This window comes from Oryctolagus cuniculus, chromosome 2 (assembly GCF_964237555.1).
Source record: "Oryctolagus cuniculus chromosome 2, mOryCun1.1, whole genome shotgun sequence".
In the NCBI taxonomy this organism is placed as follows: domain Eukaryota; kingdom Metazoa; phylum Chordata; class Mammalia; order Lagomorpha; family Leporidae; genus Oryctolagus; species Oryctolagus cuniculus.
In genome coordinates, this window is record NC_091433.1 from 11,457,584 (window position 1) to 11,484,984 (window position 27,401).

The 27,401-nt window shown below is 48.9% G+C and overlaps 1 protein-coding gene across 1 annotated transcript in view; it reads left to right on the top strand.

Annotated features, from left to right (window-relative positions):
• LOC127486407 (fibroblast growth factor-binding protein 1-like) overlaps positions 1 to 21,226 on the top strand; it is a 34,855-nt gene extending 13,629 nt beyond the window's left edge. The window contains exon 2 of the mRNA XM_051830334.2: positions 19,775 to 21,226. Within this exon, the coding sequence (XP_051686294.2) occupies positions 19,794 to 20,843 (1,050 nt within the window). The 5' untranslated portion in view covers positions 19,775 to 19,793 and the 3' untranslated portion in view covers positions 20,844 to 21,226. The remainder of the gene's footprint in view (positions 1 to 19,774) is intronic.
• Positions 21,227 to 27,401: the final 6,175 nt, after the last annotated feature.

Below are 27,401 nucleotides of genomic sequence, written 5' to 3' on the forward strand. Positions count from 1 at the left end.
AGGATTAGCCTAGTGAGCCATGGCGCGGGCAGTGAACACATTTTGACTCCAGCTTCACTGAAGCTGCCCAAGGACCCCTCCCTGCCCCACCCCCCTGTCAGATCGCCGTATCTGGATGAAGAACCAGACCTGGAAAGCTTGACCGCCTTGCCCATGGCATCTTGGTGTGGTGTTGAGAGGGAAATTAAACTAAGTCTTTAGATTTTAAAGGAATGGCTACAAGGCCAGGCCCTTTCGTCTTACTATGGAAACTACAACCCTAGACTGGGTGTGTTCTCTTATAACTCAGACAGTTATAAATAGTAGAATGTCTGAACTATTTTTTGCAAAGACTAAAAAGAGTCTAAGAGATCACAATGGCAAAGCTTAGTTCTCTCTGCTTAAAGATGGGCTTCCCAGAGATGGGGTGGGACACGATCCAGTCCTGCAAGGCTGGCAGAACTGAGGGTTGCTCAGAGGGCCCCGAGAGAGGGATCACCCTGACTTCAGGCAGGGTGTTGAACCCAGAACAGCAAGGGTGGCCGGAAGTGAGATGAAGGCTCATCCAGGTGACAGAGTCAAGTGTAGGAGTCCATACCACCCCCGAGGCAGTACTGCAAAGCCAAGTCCTAAACATGGCGCCAGGATCTCACCCCCTGCAGCTGTTGGTGGGAACGTGCGCACGTGTGTGCGTGAGGAGTTGCGTGTGAGAGAACGTGTGTGTGGAGGGGCGATCATGGGGATGCCATTTTCTGGGGAGAAAGTCCGTGGTGTATGGCTGACCGCTAGTGCTCCGTGGGTTACAAAATCCGTGCAAGGCAAGAATACCCCTCAGGGGTTACAGACACACAAGGGATTTGGTGAAGGAGGCTGAAAGGATTTGGTCAGAGGACTAGGGCTGACTACTGCTGCAGAGAGCCAGGAGGGAAAAGCTATTTGAAGCCTGGACTCACTGCTCTACCACGTCCCACAAGGAGGAGAGATGGGCTCACTGGTCTACCACGTCGCACAAGGAGGAGCGGTCAGCCAACGCGTGGGTCCTGCTCGGTGTGGTCAGTTGCAGGTGCTGAGGAATGATTGACGCATTTAGTAGTGCTAACGCAATCACAACGGAAAACTAAGCCCTGTTTCAAAACGGGCCACCAGATGGCACTGTGGGCCAATCAGAATATTCATCTGCGCTTCCCGTGTGGAGCCCACCGCACCCTCCTCTCCCTGGTTACTCGTTGCTAATACACTGCAGTCAGATCCCATGCATTATTTGTCTATTAAAAAGACTGGCATTTGGAAAATAATATTCCCAATTTTCCCTATTCCTGCTTACTCTTTATATAATTCTCAGTAGACTTTGGAAAACCTTAATTTAAATCCCAGTTCTAATACAGGAAGTTGGATCTAATCCCTAATTTACTAAAAGCCCTCATAAGCCAGTGTGTAGTCACTGCTGATGGCATTTACTGGTCCTTTGGGAGCTTCAAGATGGGGAAAGACAGGAGGGGAATAAAGGGGAGGAAAAAAAAGTGCTCTCACTTTGATCAGAAGGAGGAGAATATGAGCTTCAGCCATGACGGCCAGGCAGGGGAACAGTGCAGCCAGCAAGTCCACAGGGCTTAGCGTTGCCTCCGGGGGAAAGACTGATTATCCTGGGGTGTGTGTGAGTGGGGGGCTTTCACTTAGAAACCTTCGCTTTGTACTCCTTACCATTCTCACACAGAAAGGACAAGCAGCTTACGTTAGGCCCCAAGGAGAGGGGTTCACAATGTATTCTTTGGTCAAAGGAAATCACAATACCATTTGCATTTATACAAGGAGGTCTTCAAAATGTTCGTGGAAAATGTGAATTATGAAAAGCCAAGCACGGATTTCAAAATGTGTTTGCCCCAGAACAGACTTACCTTGTAATTCCATTTTTCCATGAGCTTTTTGAAGCACTGGTCTGGGCACCAAACCAGTGTACCAAGTGCTTTTATACCTCCATTACCTGGTAGGACTCTCAAAAAACCCCTGTGGGTGGGCCACGTCACACTTCAGAGCACTGAGCCTGAGAGGTTCGGAGGTTTGGTCCAAGAAAAACAGTCAGTGATGGGGCACTCTGGCCGAGAGCATTGGCTTCAGCTTCCTGTTCTACAAGATGAGCTAATGATGCTGACGTTCAGTACTGCAGGGGTGTGTGCAACACAGCCACACAGGAGAAGCCGGGACAGAGGGTCAGCACGTGTTTCAGCATTTGGAAACAGTAGGTGACGACCCCTCAATGCAGTGATGCACCCATGTTTGCTAAGAATTTCTGGTTGCAGCGACAGAAATCTCTCATCTTACTGAGTTTGATATTAAGTGGTAAGTTACCTCCTGTATCTCCCCACCTGCCCATTGACCATAAGAAAGAAATTTATTGGGAAGACACAGAACAGCTGCGGAGTCAGAGGAAGATGCAGCTGGTGGGGGAGAGTCTGACAGAGCCTGGGGCTGGTGTTCTCTCACAGTCAGGGGAGGCATGGGTCCTTGGCTGGCAGTCCTGGCCAGGGGACAGTGAGTTGTCTGAAGGAGCGACTGGGGTGCTCTTAGAGAGATAATTAAGGATGGACTTTGCCACAACTCTTTTTTTTTAGAAAGCTTTTATTTAATGAATATAAATTTCATAGGTACAGCTTTAGGAGTATAGCAGTTCTTCCCCCCATACCCACCTTCCCAACCCCACTCCTGTCCTACCTCCTACTCCCTCTCCCATCCCATTCTTCATTAAGATTCATTTTTACTTATCTTTATACACAGAAGACTAACTCTATACTACGTAAAGATTTCAACAGTTTGCACCCACACACACACAAAGTGTAAAGTAATGTTTGAATCGTCACAGCTGTTTTAAAAGTGTTTTCTGATTTTTGAGATTGTATATTTTTTATTTGCACTACAGTCAAAGGCTGAATGCTCTACTAAATAAAGAGCTCAACAAGTGAAAACACCACAGTTCAGCAGGAATATAGGCAGGGGCTGGGGCTGTAGGCAATAATCAAATGAAAAAAGATGGCAGTTTTACTCTTTTACAGTAAATTTTTAAATAGTCACAGGTCTATAATTAATGATAGTAGTATATCATTCTTAATTTATTTGACAAGGATTTAAAACAAAGTTTGAGAAAACACTGTATTTTCAGCAAAACTGCTAAACTGATAAACATAGGTTTTTTTTTCTTTTTTTGTTTTTGTTTTTTGACTTTTAAAAAAATTTTAGCTCTCACATATAAGGAAGAATGTGAAAGATGGAGTTACAGAGAGAGAGAGAGAGAGAGAGAGAGAGGTCTTCCATCCACTGGTTCACTCCCCAAATGGTCACAGTGGCTGGAGCTGCGCCGATCTGAAGCCAGGAGCCAGGAGCTTCCTCCAGGTCTCCCATGTGGGTGCAGAGGCCCAAGGACTTGGGCCATCTTCTACTGCTTTCCCAGGCCATAGCAGAGAGCTGGATCAGAAGTAGAGCAGCTGGGACTTGAACCCGGGTACTCTATTATGGGGTGTGGGTATCTCAGGTGGCATCTTACCACTGTGCCAAAGGCCCGCCCCATGCATGTGTCAATTATTTTTTCATTTATGGTTTCCATGTGCTTGTACATTTCCTTTTGATCAATTTTCTCAGCCTTCACTGCCAGTATATTCTTTGGGACTAGAAGCACAGCAAGGCTAAGCAACAGCAGGTGGAGGAGCCCTTGCTTTGTCATTTGGGGCTGGGTCCTCTCTCTCTCCTTTTCTACCCCAAACTTCTTACCCTTCCAGCTCTACCTCTGAAACCTCCGTGAACTGATCAACTCCGTGACCCAGGGCTGGAAGTCTCTGGAGCTGCTTATCAACGGAGGTGAGGGCAGCTCATCAAACAGCAAGGAAGGGTGGGAGAGCTGCCCACGAGCGGGAGAGCCCCGAGCGCCAGCCCCGCGGGCCCTCGGAGCTGCAGATTCAGGGAACACTCAGTGATTCCTCAGCTCATTGCTGATCCCAGCGCACAGCTGCACACACTGCTCCCAAAGAGAAAGTCAGTCCTGCAGACACAATCCTAGGCTTCTCCCTGCAGCGTTAGTCTGTCTGCCTTGTGCCTGAAAAAGCAAGGTCACGCAAGCCACTTGTTTTCTCAGAGGACAAATGAGGCTCTGCTTTCAGCGAAACTGATTTCCAAGAAGCCTGAACCTTCCTGACTGCTGACCCACTCCCGGATCCCATCCTTACGGTCAGGGTAGCCTTCCCGCCGTGCAGTCCATGTCGGAACTGATGTTGCCTTTCAAAGGCACAAATGGCTGAATTGCATAATGCAACCTGATGTTCTGACAACCACACTTACACTCAGGCTGAATTTAAAGGTCACCGTTGCAGGAAAATAGTGGCAAGAGAATGAAAGTGCCTTAAACATGATTTCACAGACGTTTCCTCATTTTGAAAGTCTTAGACTATAAAATAGAGGCAAAATTGCCTATGAGCTTAAAAAAATACACATGCAGAGAATTCATTTCTTGGGCCTGAGGTAGCTTCAGGAAAAATTGTCAAATAGGTAGACACAGTGTGAAGTGGCTAAAATTTGTCTTCGATGTTCTCTGTCATATTGTGCTCATTTATTCTCCCCCCTGCACTTATCCAGCGCCTACTGAGTGTCAAGGACCCGGCTCAGCCCTGCGATCAGATGGTACAGGAGATAAACAGTTCTTATTTTCCAAGAACGCACAGTTTAGCAAGATGTGGAAATAACTCATCGCTGGAGAGTGCAATGAGGGAGGTGACAGAGGACATGCACCTGCGAGTCGATGGCAGGGCACCTGCACCTGCAGGTGTGGACAGTCCCTTCCCCTGGGAAGTGGTGCTTCAGCTGAGTGCTAATAGTTGAGAGGAGAAAGGCATTTTTGGATGGGAGAAGGTGTGATTCAGATAGAAGGGACAGAGCATGTAGAAGCTGGGAGAGGTAAGAAACCACAGCAAGCTGCTAAAGATAAGGGAGACCGAGGTGGGCAAGCGATGGCCACCGGCCATACGGCCCCCATCCATTTTGTAAGGAAGTTCTACTAGAACACAAGCACATGTGTGTTTATTGATTGTTTATGCAATTATTGAGTTGATTCATTGTGACATGTAGTGAATGGTAATGGGCCCATAGCAGGCACTTCATAGATAGTAGCCGTTGCTTTAATATCTGTGTTCTCCTTGTCTTGGAGGAAAGTGCATTGATGTGGAATGGCTAATGGAAGAATAGAAAGTTCCCAGCTTTCTAGAAAAGGGTTCGTTGTCATATGGCCCCCAAATCACTAACTGCCAGATCTGGTGTTAAGCCCACCCTAGCTGATCAGCACCACCTGACTCAGCACCCATGCTGCTGGAGGTCTCCCAGGCAGCGTGGCTGTCACACACAGGCTTCTGCAGGTAAACGTCACCCAAGCAGGGCATGCCTTTCGCACAGAGGTTAAGACACTGGCCGGGGTGCCTGAGCCTCCCATCAGAGTACCTGGGTTTGATCCCTGGTGTGGGATTCCAGTTTCCTGTTAATTAGCACCCTGGGAGCAGAAGGTGATGGCTCAAATATTTGGGTTCCTGCTTCTCACATGGGAGACCTGAATTGAGTTCCTGGTTCTCAGGTTTGGCCGTGGCTCAGTCCCAGCCATTATGGGGCTCGCTCGCTCTCTCTCTCTCTCCCTCTCTCCCCCTCTCCCTCTGCCCCCCACTCTTTCATACATAAATAGTAAAACTATAATAAAATATTATTCAATCTGAAACACCCTCACTTCTGAAAACAAAATCCATCAATCCTTGAACTCCACACATCCCAAATAATTATAAATGGTGCAGCCCTCAGCTTTGCTTATGCCCTAAAAGGTGTTATTCATTTTCCTAGTTACAGTTTCCTCTTTTTTGGACATGTCCAAGATGAAAAAGGAGATGGAGTTGGGATTTGAGTGCAGGCACATCTTACTTCAATCCTTACCTTTCCTGGCTACTCTTGGGTTCATCGAGTTTGGACTGTGCGTGCCTGGTGTTAGCTGAGGTGTAGTGACTGATAGACAATTGTGGCATTGAACAGCATCATGTAAGGAGGCAGTCATTTCCTTCTTTGTCTTCCGTTCTCTTTCAATCCAAGGAGAGACTCAGTTGAGAGAGAGTGCACACGGCAGTTGAGAAAATGGCCTGTTGAAATCAGACCTGCTACCACTGCGTTAGTCATCTCTCGTTGCATAACCATTTAGCTGCAAACTTAAGAGTCTTAAACCACCAATAAAAGTTTGTGATTTCACACAGATCATGTGGATCATAAATTTGGAAGCATCTAAGCCTGGTGGTTCTGACTCAGAGTCTCATGGGGTTAGGATTAAGATGTCAGGAAAAGCTGTGGTTATCTGAGGCTGGACTGGGCATGTGGCTCCTCCAAGATGGCAGACTGATGTGGCCCACAAGCTGGTGCTGGCAATTGGCTGAGCCTTAGTCCTAGCAATGAATGGCTGTCCTCATGACGTGGGAGCTGGCTTCCCCAGAGTGAGGGACCTAGGAGAGTCAGGCAGGGATCTTTTACAATCTGATATCACTTCTGCTGTGTTCTTGGGTCACACGCACTGCACAGGAGCTAACAACACAGTAGTGCTAGCAAACACCAAGAAGTGAAGATCTCTGGGGGACACAGAGGCTACTGCTTTCACCAAAGACGGTCCAACTTTTATTTTACTCCAGTTTCCTTCCATGTGAAACAAGAAAAACAAAATTCCCTACCTCGTATACAGATTTCTTTTTTGAAAATTAAATGCAGTACCATCAATAAGGCCCACAGAACAAGAACGTCATACAACTAAAAAATATTCTGGTCGTCCTTTGATAACTCTCTACTTCAGTGCTGCTCAGCCAGTTCCCTCTGAAATAAGGGACTAACAAGAGTATGTAAATCAGGGTGCTGCTTTCTTCATTGAGGAGGTCAGTTGTAATTTTTTTTTAAATCAATCTTTTTAATAAAAAGTCAATTGAACAAAATATTGTTATGGAGTTGATTTATATTCTGGAGCAAGACAATGAACTGTTTGTAGAATGAAATAGCAATCTGTAGACCAACAGATAGTCCTCAAGTCCTACCTAAAGTAGTGCCTTTCCAATTGTTGCTGGTCTCCTTTCTTAAGATTGAGTGTAAGCAGCTGGCGCCGCGGCTCACTAGGCTAATCCTCCACCTTGCGGCACTGGCACCCCGGGTTCTAGTCCCGGTCGGGGCACCGGATTCTGTCCCGGTTGCCTCTCTTCTAGGCCAGCTCTCTGCTGTGGCCTGGGAGTGCAGTGGAGGATGGCCCAAGTCCTTGGGCCCTGAACCCCATGGCAGACCAGGATAAGTACCTGGCTCCTACCTTTGGATAGGCGTGGTGCGCCGACTGCGGCAGCCATTGGAGGGTGAACCAACGGCAAAAGGAAGACCTTTCTCTCTCTCTCTCTCTCACTGTCCACTCTGCCTGTAAAAAAAAAAAAAAAAAAAGTGAGTGCAAGCAATGCCATCTGATGACATTCTCTTCTTTCTTTTTTCTTTTTCTTACTTTTTCAAAGTATAGAGTGAAGTCAGTGACAGCAGACAACTGCCAATGTGCTGTCTAAATGCAGTAGAAGGGTGGGAAGAAGAGGCAAAGGGGAGAAGGCGTGGCGTGTGGAGAAGTCATAGAAAGTTATTGGGGCGTGGACCTGCTCAAAGGGAAATGATGGTATTTTTCCACTTAAACAGATGGTATAAAATTTCTGTCTCTCTTTTTTCTTTTTAAGATTTATTTATTTATTTAAAAGGCAGAGTTACATAGAGGAGGTGGCAGAGAGAGAAAAGTCTTCCATCTGCTGGTTCACTCCTGAAATGGCTGCAATGGCAGGAGCTGTGCCGATCTGAAGCCAGGAGCCATGAGCTTCTTCCAGGTCTCCCACGTGGGGAGACCTGGGCCCAAGCACTTGGGCCATCTTCCACTGCTTTCCCAGGCCATAGCAGAGAGCTGGACTGGAAGTGGAGCAACTGGGTCTTGAACTGGCACCCATAGGGGATACCAGCGCTGCAGGTGGCTTTACCTACTATACCACAGGGCCAGCCCCTAGAATTTCTCTTTATATAACCTTATTTCTTAGCTTGGATTCCCCAGAATTAGAACCTAAGGAAGGGGCCAGCGCCGCGGCTCACTAGGTTAATCCTCCGCCTTGTGGCGCCGGCACACCGGGTTCTAGTCCTGGTCAGGGCACTGGATTCTGTCCCTGTTGCCCCTCTTCCAAGTCAGCTCTCTGCTGTGGCCAGGGAGTGCAGTGGAGGATGGCCCAAGTGCTTGGGCCCTGCACCCCATGGGAGACCAGGATAAGTACCTGGCTCCTGCCTTTGGATCAGCACGGTGCGCCGGCTGCATCGCGGCGGCCATTGGAGGGTGAACCAACAGCAAAGGAAGACCTTTCTCTCTGTCTCTCTCTCTCATTGTCCACTCTGCCTGTCAAAAAAAAAAAGAAAAAAAAAAAAAAAGGAACCTAAGGAAGGCCGGTGCTGCGGCTCACTAGGTTAATCCTCCGCCTTGTGGCGCCGGCACACCGGGTTCTAGTCCTGGTCAGGGCACTGGATTCTGTCCCGGTTGCCCCTCTTCCAGGCCAGCTCTCTGCTGTGGCCCAGGAAGGCAGTGGAGGATGGCCCAAGTGCTTGGGCCCTGCACCCCTTGGGAGACCAGGATAAGTACCTGGCTCCTGCCATCGGATCAGCACGGAACGCCGGCCGTGGCGGCCATTGGAGGGTGAACCAACGGCAAAGGAAGACCTTCCTCTCTGTCTCTTTCACTGTCCACTCTGCCTGTCAAAAATTAAAAAAAAAAAAAAGAACCTAAGGAAAAGGCTTTTACATAGGTTGTCAGGAAGCAGAAATTTGGGAGTAGATGGGGACACACAGACAAGAAAGAATGGTTGAATTGGCTACTGCTGCACGGGACAGGTGTTTTGTCCCACCAGACACTTCGGAGGGCCTTTTCAAATTCTTGTCTCCCTCAGAGCTAAAAGGGAAAAACATTCGTCCGTGGGGTGCTTTGCTCCCATTAACCAGAGCTGGTTCTCAGGTCCTAACTCTCTTCTATTTCCAAAATGTATGTTGCATGCAAGTGTCCTCAGGGCTCCAAGAGAGAGACAGAGGTGGTGCCAGGACTTCCAGGCCAGGAAGTAAGAGGAAGCTGGTGTTGCTGCAGGCCTTGTGCTCTGTGGGAGCTTTTGACAGAACCAGTCAACGTCTTTTACTCGGAACATTCACAGCAGCAGTTATATCAAAGTAGAACAAAAACAAGACTCCAAATATTCTGTGGATCAAGGAAGTATCCAATAGAATCTACTAAAACGAAGAAGCACACTTTGAAAATAAAAGCATTAAGTAGGGACTTCAGGTTCAGGGTTTGGATGCCATCACTTTTTCTCTTTAAAAAAACAGGCTGGGAAAGTTGAAAACCCATGACTTCCCTTAGAACTACCATAGAAGTGAATGCAGGGCAAGCTGCTGCTGCAAGTGTAGAGAGACAGGTGCCTCCTCATGTGTATACCTGGAGAGAGACAGGTGCCTCCTCATGTGTATACCTGGAGAGAGACAGGTGCCTCCACATGTGTATACCTGGAGAGAGACAGGTGCCTCCACATGTGTATACCTGGAGAGAGACAGGTGCCTCCACTTGTGTATACCTGGAGAGAGACAGGTGCCTCCACATGTGTATACCTGGAGAGAGACAGGTGTCTCCACATGTGTATACCTGGAGAGAGACAGGTGTCTCCACATGTGTATACCTAGAGAGAGAAAGGTGCCTCCACATGTGTATACCTAGAGAGACAGGTGCCTCCTCATGTGTATACCTAGAGACAGGTGCCTCTACATGTGTATACCTGGAGAGAGACAGGTGCCTCCACATGTGTATACCTGGAGAGAGACAGGTGCCTCCACATGTGCTTACCTAGAGAGAGACAGGTGCCTCCACATGTGCTTACCTGGAGAGAGACAGGTGCCTCCACATGTGTATACCTGGAGAGAGACAGGTGCCTCCACATGTGTATACCTGGAGAGAGACAGGTGCCTCCACATGTGTATACCTGGAGAGAGACAGGTGCCTCCACATGTATACCTAGAGAGAGACAGATGCCTCCACATGTGCTTACCTGGAGAGAGACAGGTGCCTCCATATGTGTATACCTGGAGAGAGACAGGTGCCTCCACATGTGTATACCTAGAGAGAGACAGGTGCCTCCACATGTGTATACCTAGAGAGAGAGACAGGTGCCTCCACATGTGTATACCTAGAGAGAGACAGGTGCCTCCACATGTGCTTACCTGGAGAGAGACAGGTGCCTCCACATGTGTATACCTAGAGAGAGACAGGTGTCTCCACATGTGTATACCTGGAGAGAGACAGGTGCCTCCACATGTGTATACCTGGAGAGAGACAGGTGCCTCCACATGTGCTTACCTGGAGAGACACAGGTGCCTCCACATGTGTATACCTGGAGAGAGACAGGTGCCTCCACATGTGTATACCTGGAGAGAGACAGGTGCCTCCACATGTGTATACCTGGAGAGAGACAGGTGTCTCCACATGTGTATACCCGGAGAGAGACAGGTGCCTCCACATGTGTATACCTGGAGAGAGACAGGTGCCTCCACATGTGTATACCTAGAGAGAGACAGGTGCCTCCTCATGTGCTTACCTGGAGAGAGACAGGTGCCTCCACATGTGTATACCTGGAGAGAGACAGGTGCCTCCTCATGTGTATACCTGGAGAGAGACAGGTGCCTCCACATGTGTATACCTAGAGAGAGACAGGTGCCTCCACATGTGTATACCTGGAGAGAGACAGGTGCCTCCACATGTGTATACCTGGAGAGAGACAGGTGCCTCCTCATGTGTATACCTGGAGAGAGACAGGTGCCTCCACATGTGTATACCTAGAGAGAGACAGGTGCCTCCACATATGTATACCTAGAGAGAGACAGGTGCCTCCACATGTGTATACCTGGAGAGAGACAGGTGCCTCCACATGTGTATACCTGGAGAGAGACAGGTGCCTCCACATGTGTATACCTGGAGAGAGACAGGTGCCTCCTCATGTGTATACCTGGAGAGAGACAGGTGCCTCCTCATGTGTATACCTGGAGAGAGACAGGTGTCTCCATATGTGTGTACCTGGAGAGAGACAGGTGCCTCCACATGTGTATACCTGGAGAGAGACAGGTACCTCCACTTGTGTATACCTAGAGAGAGACAGGTGCCTCCACATGTGTATACCTAGAGAGAGACAGGTGCCTCCACATGTGTATACCTGGAGAGAGACAGGTGCCTCCACTTGTGTATACCTGGAGAGAGACAGGTGCCTCCACATGTGTATACCTAGAGAGAGACAGGTGCCTCCTCATGTGCTTACCTGGAGAGAGACAGGTGTCTCCACATGTGTATACCTGGAGAGAGACAGGTGCCTCCACTTGTGTATAGCTAGAGAGACAGGTGCCTCCACATGTGTATACCTAGAGAGAGACAGGTGCCTCCTCATGTGTATACCTGGAGAGAGACAGGTACCTCCACTTGTGTATACCTGGAGAGAGACAGGTGCCTCCACATGTGTATACCTGGAGAGAGACAGGTGTCTCCACATATGTATACCTGGAGAGAGACAGGTGCCTCCACATATGTATACCTGGAGAGAGACAGGTGCCTCCACATGTGTATACCTAGAGAGAGACAGGTGCCTCCACTTGTGTATACCTAGAGAGAGACAGGTGCCTCCACATGTGTATACCTGGAGAGAGACAGGTGCCTCCACATGTGTATACCTGGAGAGAGACAGGTGCCTCCACTTGTGTATACCTAGAGAGAGACAGGTGCCTCCACATGTGTATACCTGGAGAGAGACAGGTGCCTCCACATGTGTATACCTGGAGAGAGACAGGTGCCTCCACATGTGTATACCTAGAGAGAGACAGGTGCCTCCACATGTGTATAGCTAGAGAGACAGGTGCCTCCACATGTGTATACCTAGAGAGAGACAGGTGCCTCCACATGTGTATACCTGGAGAGAGACAGGTGCCTCCACATGTGCTACCTGGCGAGAAGCTATTGGAGCCAAAGACTGGAGGAAATTTGTAGGTAGTAATTATTTTTAAGATTTATGTTTTTATTTATTTGAGAGGCAGAGTTACAGATGGAGGGAAAGAGAGAGAAAGGTCTTTCATCCTCTGACTCACTCCCCAAATACCCAGGATCCTCTTCCAGGTCTCCCATGTGGGTGCAGGTCCTAAGCACTTGGGCCATCCTCCACTGCTTTCTCAGGCCCTTAGCAGAGAGCTGGATTGGAAGTGGAGCAGCCAGGACATGAACTGGTGCCCATATGCGTTACCGGTGCTGCAGGCAATGGCTTAACCTAGTATGCCACAGTGCCAACACCCAGGTGGTAATTCTTAAAAATAAGATTTATTTATTTTTAAGTAAGATTTATTTGTTTATTTATTTACTTTTTAATAAGATTTGTTTATTTGATAGGCAGAGTTATCGAAGGAAGAGAGAGAGAGAGAGAGAGAGAGAGAGAGAGAATTTTAAAGCTAGGAACCAGGAGCTCTGTCTGGGTCTCCCACATCATGGGAGGCAGGGGCCCAGTACTTGAGTCATCTCCTGCTGCTTTTCCAGGTGCATTAGTAGCAGGGAACTGGATCAGAAGCAGAGCAGCCAGGACTCAAACCAGCTCCCATAGGGGATTCTGTCATTGCAGACAGCGGCTTAACCAGCTGCGCCACAGTGGTGGCCCCATAGGTGGTGGTTTTAACAAGTTGCTTGAGATGGAGTGTGGACTAATGTGAGCATGAGAGACTAGGGGCCAGTAGTACTGGAGGCTCCCAAACTTTCATGGGCTTTCCCTCCAGGAGCCTTTAGATTCTCATGTGTGCCCCCATAAATCCTCTGGGGCCAGGGCTTCAAGGGAATAGACTGGGAACGCTGTAGTTGGAGAAGGGTATAGGAGAGGCTGGACGGACTTCACAGACTGCTGTAGGTGGAGAGAGATGTAAGGCGCTGATGGTGGTGGTGGTGTGTATGTGTGTGTGTGTGTGGTAATCTACCATGAAGAAACACGTGTGGAAGTCAGTTCCAAGACCCAGGTACCTAAAGGCTGGTTTTATTTATTTAGAAAAGATTTTAAACACTATTTATCTCAGAGGGATAAGGAGAAGGATAGGGAGAGTATGAGAACCTCCCATCCCCTGGTGTGTTCCGTAAAGACTTGTGATGACCAGGAAGCCGGGAGCTCCACCTGCATTTCCTACATGGACGGCAGGAACGCGACTCCTTGAGCCATCACTGCTGCCTCCCAGCTGTGTACTAGTGTGACGCTGGAACTGGAAGTCGAGCCCGGCTTGAACCCAGGCATGGGATGTGGGCGTCCCAAGCAGTGTCTTAACTGCTGGGCTGAACGCTCAGTTCCTAAAAGGTTGCGTTTTAATCAGGAGATTATCAAATGCTCTCCCTCCCTGATACCTTACCACTACATCAATACTCTGCAGAGTAACAGTAGCTTGCAGCTGACAGCACAGCAGGATTTCAGGAGAGCACACAGACAGCTAAAGTCAAGAGAGGGCGTGGAAAGAGGGACATGACTGTCAGCTGATGGTTGGACAGAGGAAGTGTGGGCGTACACACAGTGGACTACTGTTCAGTCCAAAAATGAATGAAATCCTGTCTTTTGCAACAAAATGAATGAATGCATGTGGTGAAATGAGCAGACCCAAAAAGACAAATATCACATATTTTATCTGATTTGCGGTAGCTAATTACAGAGTACAGAAAAAAAATCCTAATGAGAGAAACTGACATCTTGGGATTTGATTATTGTCTATAACCCTTGTCTATATTCCTGCACAATAGTGGTGTTTCTACTGTTTGCTTGTTGAACACTTTATTTAGTGGAGGATCAAGACTGTGATTATAAAACAAATTAAAAATGCAGTGCAAAAATTAAAGGAAGGAGGGAAGTATCATTATATTATTTTTAAAAAAGATTTATTTATTTATTTGAAAGTCAGAGTTATTCAGAGAGAGAAGGAGAGGCAGAGAGAGAGAGAGAGAGAGAGAGAGAGAGAGAGAGGTCTTCAATCCGCTGGTTCACTCCTCAACTGGCAGCAATGACTGGAGCTGTGCTGATCTGAAGCCAGGAGCCAGGAGCTTCTTCCAGGTCTCCCACGTGGGTGTGGGGGCCCAAGGACTTGGGCCACCTTCTACTGCTTTCCCAGGCCATAGCAGAGAGCTGGACTGGAAGTGGAACAGTCAGGACATGAACTGGCGCCCATATGGATGCCGGCACTGCAGGTGATGGCTTTACCCATTATTAATGCCACAGTGCCAGCCCCTCATTATATTCTTATAAATTTATGTGTGAACTGCATGAAATTCGTTCTTTTTATGTTAATGAAAAACCACATATGCACAAAGAGTGGAGATCATTAACCACAAAATAAAAGTGAGTTTTTTTTAAAGAAGCACATGAGAGATTTCGAAGCTCTGGCATCTACAAGGGGCTATAATACACTGTGGGACAATGACAAAGGCGCAGCGTCTGTGTAGTGATAGAGATGAGAATGGAGAAGAAATGATATTTAAAGTAGTGATAGGCAAGAGCACTCCAAAATCAACGACACACACTGAACTGCAGACTCAGAAAGCTCAGAAAAGGGGCCAGCATTGTGGTGCAGCAGGTGAAGCTACCGCCGGTGACACAGACATCACATATGGTGCTGGTTGGTGTCCTGGCTGCTCCACTTCAGATCCAGTTCTCTGCTAATGCACCTGGGAAAACAGCAGCAGATGACCCAAGGGCTTGGGCCCCTGTACCCAGGTGGGAAACCCAGAGGCAGCTCCTGGCTTTGGCCTGGTCCAGCCTTGCCCGTTGTGGCCATTTGGGGAGTGAATCAGCAGATAGGGGATCTCTGTCTCTCACTGTTTCTCCCTCTCTCTGTAACTCTGCTTTTCAAATAACAAATAAATAAATCTTTTTTAAAAAACTCAGAAGATATCCAACAAGGTACATATGCAAAAGTCTATACCTAGGTGTATGACAGTCAGACAACAGAGAGAGAAAACTTTGAAAGAAGACAGAGGGTAAAAAGCACCAGTACTGAAACATCCCATGGAATCCCAAAAATACATGCAATTAAGGAAGTAAAAAATGTTAATAGAAGCACCTAACCTTAGGAGGAGTGGGAAAATAACTACAGCAGACCTCTCATCAGAAACCATTCAGAGAAGACGAGAGTAGAGTGAAATAAAGCGTTGAAAGAGAAATCGACCAATTTAGAACTCTAGGTACAATGAAATTATTCTTCAAAAGTCAAGGAGGAATAGAGACTTTCTTAAACCAAGGAAATTCACCAGCAGCGGAGCCGCTTTGCCAGATGTGTTCAAAGATGTTCTGAGGGTGAAGGAAACATGATGTGGATCAGGAACCTGGAGGCACCTGAAGAAGGAAGAGGGAGGGGCATTTGGTGCCGTGGTTAAGATACCTGCATTCCATACTGGAATGTCCGGTTCAAGTCCCAGCTCCTCTGCTTCAGGTCCGGCTTCCTGCTAATGCTTACCTAGGAGGCAGCAGTAATGACTCAAGTTCTTGGGTCCCAGCCACTCATGTGGGAGATCTAAATTGAGTTCTGGGTTTCTGACTTTGACCTGGCCTAGTTCTGGTTGTTGTGGGCTTTTGAGGAGTGGACTTGTAGATGGGAGATCCCTGTCTGTGTCTGTCTCTCTTTCAAATAAAATGAAAATAAAAAATTTTAAAAATAAGAGTGACAGAGGAGCAATAAATGAAGATAAAACAAAACCTATTTTTCTTCTCTTTACTCGATCTAAGTGACATTTCATTTTGAAATAACAGGTAACAACGTATGGGGTGATGATGATATCACCTGGGGTAAGTGAAATGGGTGGCAGCAATGTCAACAAGGAAGGGAGGGAGGAACTGGTGTCCTCTAGGATATCTGCACTACCCACGAGGTGGTGCCGTCTTAGGACTGTGCGTGTGTAGCTTTTGGGGCAACCACTAATAGAGAGGGGACAAAATCGGATCATACTCAAAGTGAATCATGGACCCAAATGTAGAACACAAAACTGTGAACTCCTAGAAGACACCATAGGAGGAAATTAAGGTGACCTTGGGTTTAATAATGACTTTTTAAAGATTTATTTATTTATTTGAAAGGCAAAGTTACAAAGAAGCAGAGGCAAAGAGAGAGAGAGAGTTTTTCCATCTGTTGGCTTACTCCCTAAATGGCCACAATGGCAGGAGCTGCGCTGATCCGAAGCCAGGAGCCAGGAGCTCCTTCCTGGTATTCCACATGGATGCAGGGGCCCAAGGACTTGGGCCATCTTCCACTGCTTTCCCAGGCCATAGCAGAAAGCTGGATCAGAAGTGAAGCAGCCAGGACTCGAACCAGTGCCCATATGTGCTACCGGAGCTGCAGGCATTGGCTTTATCCGCTACGCCATGGTGCCAGACCCATGACTTTTTTTATATGCCACTAACAACATCATTTATGAGAGGGAAAAAAATAAGCTGGACTTAATTAAAATAAAAAAATTTCTGTTCTATCAAAGACACTAAGAATAAAAAGACAAACCGTGGACTGGGCAAAAATCTTTGCAAACACATGTAATAAAGGGCTGGTAACGAACAAGGGGAAACAACTCAGTTACAACAGTCAGCAGATGAGACACCTCATGAATTAGGACGATGGCAAAGAAGCAAACAGAAAGGCGCTCTGTATTGTACGCATAGGGCACTGCAAAGTGAAATGACACTCATACCTACCAGTATGAGTGGCCCAAATGCAAAACACTGGCAACACCGTATGCTGGCGGCATGTGGATCTGTGGGAGCGCTCATTCACTGCTGGTGAGAATGCAGAACACAGCCAGGTGGCAAGATACCGTGGTGGCTTCTTACAAATCTTAATTGATCCAGCAATCTTGTTCCCTGGCATTTGTCAAAATGAGCTAAAACTTAGGACCACATAAGCACTTGCTCACAACCAAGATGTCTTTTAATAGATGAGCTTATACACCATGATACATTCAGACACTGAGGTATTTACTATCAGTGCTAAAGATAAAGGAACCATCAAGCCACAAAGGAAACTTGAGTGTATATTCTTAGGTAAAAGAAACATCCTAAAAGGCTGCACTCTATTTTATTGCGACTACAGGACTTCGTGGAAAGCGAGGCTATGGAGATAGTACCAAGGTCAGGGGTTGCCAGGGGTGGGGCGGAGGCAGGGATGAGTGGGTAAAGCACACAGGGATGCTAAGGCAGCGAATCCACCCCTGGGTTCTGCAGTGGTGGATGGGGGTCATGCTGTGTTTCAGAACTCAGAGAATGGGCAACATCAAGAATTGAAATGAAGACTTTTGATGACCATGCCCTCTCGATACAGGGTTGTGGATTGTCACACAATTATGTATCAACTGATGGCTGGATAAAGAAAATGTGGTATATAGACGTGATGGAATATTATACAGCCATAAAAAGAATGAAATCCTGACATTTGCAAGAAAATGGATGGAACTGGATGGCGATCAAACATTATGTTAAATGAAATCAGTCTGACCCAGAAAGACAAAATATCACATTTTATTTGTGGAAGTTGATACATATATGGAGTATAGAAATTGTGTGGATGGTATATTGGCATTGCCTCAGTGAGTCATACCAGGTGAATGAAATATGCCCTTCTTTCCACACATTTGATCATTGTCATGAACCCCTCACATTGTGGTATTAATGTCTTCAAGAAGAATTAGTATATACGTGTATGTATATAATGTCTACACATGGATGTGGCACAATGCCAAAAACTGTTAAATGTTAAAACTAAAAAAACCCCAAACACATAAACTTAAAAATACCGCTCTGGGGAGTGATGTTGACAGTGGGGGATGCTGTACTATGTGGAGTCAGGGGAATCCCTGAAAACTATTTCCTGCTCCATTTGCCTGCGAACCTAAAACTGCTTTAAAAGTCAGTCTATTAGGAATAAAAAGAAGCACTACGTATAAACTAACAAAAGTCCAAATAATTTTAATAATAACGCATCAATACTGCTTCAGTACTTGTGAATGCACTGTTTGAGCTCAAGAGGCTGACGTGGGCGATCCCGAGATAGGGGGGTGAGGCAGAAGAAGATCTTTACGTTTTCTCTCAATACAAAATTACTCCAAGGTCTGTTTTTCTAAAGAAGTCTGGAGGGAGAGAGTTGCTCAGTGTGTGGGAAGGACACGTCATCCCCAACAGAATAATACGAAGGGTCTCCATCCACTCTGTGTGTGGCGGTCACCTGCTCAGTGCGTCCTGTCTGGCTCTCCCCTGAGCATCACTCCGTGGCGGGTGCGATTCGGCCCCGGGTCCCAGCTGTGGAGGAGGAATTGCCGTCCTGCTGTCCGCCCCAGCCTCCCAGGCTTCTTGTCTCAGTGTGGATGAGCCCATCCCGGCCGCTGGGAGATGGAAGCAGGCAGGGCTTCCAGCCGCTCCCGGAATGCAGGAGCGCCCGCTGCTGCCTATCTTGTCAGTATCCGTGACCGTGTGGACTTATCTTAGGGGAAATTTTCACTATCTTACAGCTCAGCTTCCTGGCTGTAAAACGGGCACAGCTGTCTCCCCCGGGTCTGGAAGGCGAGAGCGAGTTTTGTTAGTGAAGATTCCTCAGCTTCAGGGTGCCCGAGCCTGGTGGACGGCGACAGTGTGAGGTTGCAGGCTCGGCGTGCTCCAGGTGCCGGCTCCTGCCAGCTCCTCCCTGCCCCTGCCCCTGCCCCTGCCCACTCCCCGTGGGCCTGCGTGGCCACAGGCGGCTCTGTGAGCTCCAGATGCCGCTGCCTCTTGCTTTGCTCCAGGGTTTTGGACCTGAGCAAACGTGACGGGAAGGACTTCCTGGAAGCGCAGCCCCTGTCCTTAGGTTCGGCGCCCTGCTTAAAGCCGCGGGTGCTGCAAGATGCGAGTCCACGCCCCCTCTGTCTGCAATGGCCCAAAGCCCTCTGCCCTCCTCAGCAACGACTGCAGGTGCGCTGCGTCCGCACCCAGCCCCGACGGCTCCTCCGGTGTTCTGGAGGCCCGGGCTGCAGCGCCGTGCCCAGGCCCACGGGACTGCCCGGGCCCACTGTGAGCAAACGTCGGCCACGGGCACTGCAGAACAGGAGGGCGGTGGGCCATGGGGGCCATGGGTAGCTCACCGGCGAAGCCTTCAGCGTGCAGGCAGGGCTGCTGGTACTTCCAATGATGTCTGCTTCCTTCTCCTACGCGTTCCCTCCCTGGTCCGCACACAGACTGCCCACCGGCCTAGAGTGGCTTCCCGTGAATTGGTGGGCCCAGCCCCAGAGTCTTCTTCAGGAAGCCGGGACCCACCCACGGCTTCCAAATTCCTCTACCGCTTACTCCGAGGGTCCCTTCCCCTCTGCCAGGTCACCCTGAAGGGTGTGGCCTGCGGGGCCGTCGGCCTCATCTCTTTGCCTCTTTCCAGGGGCACCAGCAGTGTCATCCCTCTTGGAAATGGCACCTCCTCCCAGTGTCCACGGCTCCCGCCACGGCCTCAGAGGCCTGCGCCAGGGATGGGCAGTGGGAGATGGCCTCCAAGGCCACCTGGGTACAGGGGAGACGTGGGGACGGGGACAGTTGGGCTGCTTGCCCTGTCATGCCAGGAGCCAGAGGATGCTTGGTCTACCTAAGCAGGTAGGCCTGCGGCAGGGTGGAGGGAGGCCAGTCTGTAGCCCTGCACCCCTGCTGCTCGGCACTAACCCCTGCCTTTTATCAAACAGGTGCCCACCCAGCTGAGCCATGAAGATCTGCAGCCTTGGTTTGCTCTCCTTTCTCTTCCTGGCCTCTCGGGAGCTCTTGATGGAGGCCCACAATGGAGTAAAGAGTGGACGTAACAGACTGTCAGACAGGGGTCCACGGGTCACTCCGGGGAAGCCACCAAGTATGCCTGAAGATTCCCTACCCCAGGTCATAGTCACCGGCGGGTTCATCACCAGAGACCAAGCCAAATGCAACATGACTGTGACTAAACAAGGGAACGTCTCTCTGCAGGTGGATTGCATCCGACTGGATCACGTGTTTTCCTGTGTCTTCATGGGGGATCCAGCCGCGTGCCTACATTGTTTGGATAATGCTACTATCTACTGGACACAGATTACCTGGCACCTGAGCCGCCAAAAATACATCTGTGAAGACTCCAAGGCCATCCTGGAGACCAGAGTGTGTCGTAAGAAGTATCCAGAATCCAATCTCAAGTTGGTGAGCTCCACTCTGGTTGGCTGCAAGACACGTAGGCAGGAGCCCTTCCCTACCGAGGCAGTCAAGACCAAGCAGATCACCACCACAGAGCAGGTGCAAATTGCAGAGACCACCCCTACTACTGGGCAGATCAAGGGCAGAGGAACCACTCATACCACCCCAAAACAAGCCCAAGAGAATGTCCCTACAGAGCAGATCAAAGGGAGAAGACCTGCTCCTACCACTCCAAACCAGGCCCAAGAGACCTCCCCTACAGAGTCAGTAGAGATCCCAGAGACCACCACTGCAAGCCCAGTCCAGACACAAGTCACAACCACTGCTAAGCCCAGTTGTGTAACTACATCAGGCATCAAAGCCGGGAAGACCTCTCAGTGGGTAGACCAGCAGGACCAACAGAGGAAGCAGCAGGTCCAGCACATGGATCAGTGGGACCAGCAGGTTCAACAGAACAAACATCAGAACCAGCAGTGGGATCAGTGGGATGACCAGGAGGACCAACAGAGGGAGCAGCAGGACCAGGAGTGCCAGCAGCACCAGACACAGCCAGCCCAGCAGGAGGACGAGCACTGGTTCCAGCAGAAGTTCCAGTAGATGACCCGGGAGTGACGGGCCTCCCGCAGCTTGTTCTGCAGCGTCGCCCTGGCCCCAGTCTTCCTCCTGGGGGAGAAGAGCAGGTGCTTCAGGCAGGTGGTGTCTTAGGCTCCTGTGTGTGTGTGTGCAGATCCCAGGTTCCCATCAGGCAGGGATGCCTGTGTTAGGAGAGTGCAGGGCAGTGTTGGGACAGAGTCTGTGTCCTGCCCTTTGCTGATGCTCACTTCCTGAGGTGTGGTTGGCAGAGGCTGTGACCTGGGCGCCTGCCCCTGGGCCCCCAGTGCTGTCTCTGAGCTGAAGGAGTCAGCCTGGTGATTTCAGGGAGACACCTGCACTTCCTGCTGAATTCACAAGCATAATAAACTCAGGAGCTGTTTCAAAATACGTTCACCCAGTGTCTGTGTCTTTGTGTCTGGTCCCACATGATCTCATCAATGAATCCCTGTGGGTGGAACAGCAGAGAGTGACTGTTTCCCCGCCCATCCCATGTCATCCCCTACATTGCCCCGTTCCAGAGTTCCTGTCTTTGTAGAGCCATCCATTGGACTGTGGTGGTTGATCCTTAGAGACGTGGTAATTCCATCTGTGTTCTGATGGCACATCTTTGGCATGCTGTGATGTAGTCACTGTCAGGTCTCACAAATTGAAAGGGAGAGGCAGGACCAGAACCTAGGAGCTCTGGCAGCCAAGTCTGCAGCCCTGCGGAACCCTCTCTACTGGGTCAAATCAGAACCACCTATCCTTCCTGCCCCCGGCAGGACCCCTGCTATCCCAGAGTTCATTTCTGGGCTGAGAGGGAGGCCTGGCTCCACACAGTGCCCTGTGAGGAGGGCTCTAAGGGAAGGAGGAGGAAGCTGCGTGGAAAGCCAGGGAGAGGAGGAAAAACTGGAAAATATGAAGCTGAGCTACACGGAGAGGTAAAGCCGGCGCTGAGAGCATCTTTAGGAGTGAAATGGATCAGGATGGAGGAGGGTTGGCCCACGATAGCACAAATGACGGCAAAGGGATGTAAGTTCAGAAGCCGGGAAACCAGGTGGCTGGGATGGAATGGGATGCAGGGATAATATGGCTGTTAGTCATTTACATGTTAGTGTAAATGATCTGGAAATATTTTAATTCAAGAATTGAGAAAAGAGGATGAGCTATCCTAGTGCCTTTTCATAAGTACACCAAGAGGGAGAAGTGTAAAAGTTGGTAAAAGTACTGTTTTAGAGTGTCTGTTGGTGACAAGGAGGAAGGACAGGTCGGGTCGGAGGACAGCCTTTTACCCTTGCCAACCTTCCAGGGCATACACTGAGGGTTGTCCAAAGCCAATTCGCAGTGTAGCAGTCTGACAGTCGCGTCTGAGTGTCACCATCAACACCCTTCAAGCATTTATCTGTCACTCGGTATGTTCCCGTCACTGTGCTAAGCTCTTCCCACGGATGATGCATTCATTCACCTACTATCTCACCTATCAGAGTGGTTATAGAGTGCTGACTCTTGCCAAATGCTGTTCTAGGTGCCAGGGACACAGCAATGCGCAGGAGACGGCTGCTCTGCCTGCAGGGTCTCATCCCTGGGGAGAGCAACAGGGAACTCATGACTACGAGGGGTCTTCCAGAGTTCACAGGAAATGTGCACTGGGTAAAAGCTGCATGGACTTCAGTTTCTTTTTGCATCAAAATAAACATCTCATTCCATTTTCCATGAACCTAAAAAATTATGTATTATTTATCTGAAAGAGTTACAGAGAGAGAGAGAGAAAGAGAAAGAGAAACATCAATCTTCTATCCACTGGTTCATTCCCCATATGGCTGCAACACCTGGGACTAGGCCAGGCTGAAGCTAGGAGCTTGGAGTTTCAACTGGGTCTCCTGTGTGGGTGGCAGAGGCTTATGGACTTGAATATCTTACACTGCTTTCCCAGGTGCATTAGCAGGGAGCTGGGTCAGAATTAGAGCAGCCAGGACTTGAACTAAGGCCCTTGTGGGATGCCTGTGTCTCAGGCAGCAGCTTAATCTACTATGCTTTGTGGGCCCCTCCAAGAAGTTTTTTAAGCACTCTGTGTACAAAAGTTACAGGGGAAAATCAAGCAAAGAAAAATAAAAATGATAGAAGGTAATCATTTTAGGGAGGGTCATCGGGGAGATGTCTCTGTGGAGCTGGCTTTTTTTTTTTTTTTTACTGGCAGAGTGGACAGTGAGAGAGAGAGACAGAGAGAAAGGTCTTCCTTTTGCCGTTGATTCACCCCTCAATGGCCTCCGCGGCCGGTGCGCTGCGGCTGGTGCACCGCGCTGATCTGAAGCCAGGAGCCAGGTGCTTCTCCTGGTCTCCCATGGGGTGCAGGGCCCAAGCACTTGGGCCATCCTCCACTGCACTCCCTGGCCACAGCAGAGAGCTGGCCTGGAAGAGGGGCAACCGGGACAGAATCTGGCGCCCTGACTGGGACTAGAACCCAGTGTGCCGGCGCTGCTAGGCGGAGGATTAGCCTAGTGAGCCACGGCACCAGCCTTGGAGCTGGCTTTTGAGCCTACAAGACCTACAGGGAGGAATTGAACCAGGTGACTCTGGACAAGAATGTTCCAAACAGGGAGAAGCCTGAGAGAGAAAGCTTCAAATATAATAATTTATTTGCTTAATCACTTGTGATAAACTTCTAGCTGTAGGCCTAACACTATTCTAGGGACAGTAAATGGCAGCAAGAGAGAAAGAAGAAAAATCCTGGTCTTCATGGTACTTTTATTCAAATGACTAAAACCATAGTTCACCTGTCCAAGAAACATCAAACAAGTTTTGTCATTGTAGGAAGGGGCCCAGGGCTTGACCTGCGAACCCTCCCACTACACCCAGAGAACTGAAGAAGCATCCTAACCCTCCCAAGCTCATTACAGCTACAACAAGGAAGGACATTTGCTCTTAAGATCTACATGAATTCTCAGCCTCGTGGCCTCAGACCCTGTGCAAGCAATGCAATTCCACATAGCCAGGAGTCAGGACAAGACAGTAAACTCTTCAGGGATTGTTAAATCATAACATTGATCTGCTGAGGTTGATGTGATGGCTTGAAACTTCATATTGAAACTTGATCCCCAGTGCTGTGGTGTTAAGTGTTAAGAGGTAGGACCATTAGCCCGTGATTAGGCAATCACAGCTCTGCCCTCACAGGTAGGATTAGTGCCCTATCAAAGGGCTGCAGGGAACAGTGTTCACCCTCCAGAGGCTGCACAAGGTGGAGAGCAGCCCTTACCAAATACCAAACCTGTTGATGCTTAACCTTGGACTTCACTGTCTCCAGAATTGTGGACAAATAGGTGTATCTTCTTACAAATTACCCAGTCACAAGCATTTTGTCATAGCAGCAGGAATGGACTAAGATAGTGGACATAAACATTAGAGAAAGCACCAGACCTGAACCTACTTCAGATTCCTTCCAGCTCATGAGGTTGCTGGCTCTTGGTTTACTCATGGCCTTTGGCCACTGGCAGAAGTTGGGGGCAGTTTTGTTTTCTGAAAAGGTGGAGTCATTGGTCGTTGGCTAGAGCTTGGCATCTCCAGGTAGCTTGACAGACTCTGGGCCAATTAACTAATCCTCTGACTACCCATCAGCTGCCCTTGGAACAGGTCACAGGAAGACTGATGCCGATTCCTAGGTAAAGCTCCTCTTACTGTCCCATCACTTAGGAGCAGGTGCCCCACACAGCCGACCATTTGAAGTCCACAGCACAAGACTGGGTTGTGAACGGAAGTCAACCGTTTACCAGGGCAGACTTTCTTAAAGTGGCTGTGTTGAACCATTACTGCTACCTTCGATGGTCTGCGTTGGCAGCAAGCTGGAATAAGGAGGCGGAGCCAGCAATGGAACCCAAGGACTCCAGTGTGGGATGTCGATGTCCTAACCGGTGTCTCAACAGCTAGGCCAATGGCAGCCGTGAGAATGACTGTTTTTTTTTTTTTTTTTTTTTTAACCTCTTTGGTGTTTATCTTTTTGGGATTTCTTCCTCAAAACCCATTCTAATCATCAGCAAAATATGACAGATTCCAGCTGAGGGACATTCTACAAATACCTTACCAGTATTCCTCAAAACTGCCAAGATAATTAAAAACCAGGGAAGGTCTGAAAACGGTTGCTGTCGAGAGGAACCTAAGGAGACAGCACGTGGGATTCTGCTGGGACTCGGGAACAGAAAGTAGGCTCTTGATACAAGTCAAGGAAACTTGAATAAGTTTATGGAATTCAGTTAAATAGTATGCCAATGTTGGCTTTCTAACTGTGTCACTTGGCTTGTTAAATGGATATCAATCATAGGGAAAACGGAATGTGGGGTGTGTGAGAACTCTGAACTATTTTCACAAACTTTCTCCAAATCTAAAACTGTTCTCAAATAAACAAGTTCTTAAAAAAAAAAAAAAAAAAAAAAACCGCCGGTGCTGCGGCTCGCTAGGCTAATCCTCTGCCTTGCGGCGCCGGCACCCTGGGTTCTAGTCCCAGTCGGGGCACCGGATTCTGTCCTGGTTGCCCCTCTTCCAGGCCAGCTCTCTGCTGTGGCCAGGGAGTACAGTGGAGGATGGCCCAAGTGCTTGGACCCTGCACCCGCATGGGAGACCAGGATAAGTACCTGGCTCCTGCCATCGGATCAGCACGGTGTGCCGGCCGTGGCGGCCATTGGAGGGTGAACCAACAGCAAAGGAAGACCTTTCTCTCTCTCTCTCTCACTGTCCACTCTGCCTGTCAAAAAGTGAAAAAAAAAAAAAAACCCTCTCGAATTGTAGAGGAAGGTGGGCGAGGGCCAAGAACCTGCAGCTGAGGGTGTGCCTGGGGCTGCAGAAGCAGGGTGGTGGAAGGGCTAAGCAGAAACGGAAGGACAAGGGAAGGCAATTCAAACACAAGGGGTGGCTACAAAGGCCCAGGGGAACATTTCTTTATTTATTTGAAAGTCAAAGTTACACAGAGAGAGGAGAGGCAGGGAGAGAGAGAGAGAGAGAGAGAGAGAGGTCTTCCATATCCGCTGGTTCACTCCCCAATTGGCCGCAACAGCTGAGCTGCACTGATCCAAAGCCAGGAGCCAGGAGCTTCTTCTGGGTCTCCCATGTGGGTGCAGGGGCCTAAGCACTTGGGCCATCTTCCACTGCTTTCCCAGGCCACAGCAGAGAGCTGGATCAGAAGTGGAACAGTCGGGTCTCAAACCAGTAGCCATATGGGATGCCAGCACTGCAGGTGAGGGCATTAATTCACTGCGCCACAGTGCTGGCCCCTGCTCTCATTTCTGACTAGTTGTATTTCTAGTTCAGGCACTGAAACTCAAACTTAGGTTCTTTGTCTGATCTTTTAAATGGAGATAAAAATGTGGCCTCACCTCATGGAATTTTTATGAGAAGTAAGCTAGTTAATGTGAGGAAAGAGGTTTGGATAGTGCCTGAAACTAAATAAGTATGAACTATTATTATATATTATAATTATCTTATATGACATTATTACATATTCTGTTTTCAGTATTATATTATTATTCTCTTTGTTTTCATTATTGAGGCAAGAATTAGAGTTTAAGAAAAAACCAATGTTTAGGTGCATGTGTACAAATACATTTGCTACGGCCTAATTTCCCTGGATTGGGGATTTCTTGTAATTCCACTGTGACCATGTGTGTGTATGTGGACATGAAACCATTCACCCCGTCAGCTTGAGTGTCTGTGGTGGTGGATGCTGGAGGTGGGTGTAGGCAGATGTGTTCAAAAAATAAAACAACTTCAAGGCCTATCATCAAGCCAGGTTTGTGCCATCCACACCTTGGGGTTTTTTATAGACTGTGTAGGGTGGGAAGAGGTATTGCAGTTGCAAAATCCATGTCAGAAAAAGCTTCATCAGTTGATGGAACAGCCCCGCTAAGGAAGGCGGAGAGAGCAGACAGGGGTGGTCAGAGGACAGGCTCTCAGCGAGGTGGGAGAGGCCCTTCTAAGGTAGAACAGCACGGGGGTAAGAGAACAGGCAGTGGGGACGGATAGCCAGGACTTCCTCCTCTGCCGTCTGCTTGCCCGGTGACCTGGGCGAGGTATCTAACCTCTGTGCCTCAGTTTCCTCAAACGCGTGGTAGAGATGATCAGAGCACACTACCTCTGATCTTGTGGCTGGCGCACGTTCAGACAAGTTACTAACCCTAAAGCATTTAACGCATTCCTGGCACCCAGACAGAACTTCCTAGGGAGGTGGAGAACCCAGATGGGTGTATGCTCCCAACCTCACCTGTCCACATAACCCCGTTTCCCAAACTGCTCGTGTGAAGCCAGTACGGGCTGCTCTGGGATACTGGCCTGCACCACTCGGAGAATCAGAATTAGGACTTGTGAATGACAGACCTGCCCCCGTCCCCGATCCCTACCCCCTAGGCATCTTCTGTCCATTTTGACCCGGGCCTCTGGCTCATCCCAGCGTCAGAAAGTCCTGAGGATTAGAGAGGGCTCCCCGGCATGAATGGAAAGCTCTCTCCACCTTTGTTCCAGTTCCATCTGCTGATTGTTGGTTTGCTCCCTGGCCAGCGTACGTTGCATTCTCCCACCTGACTCTCCATCAGAGCTCGGGGC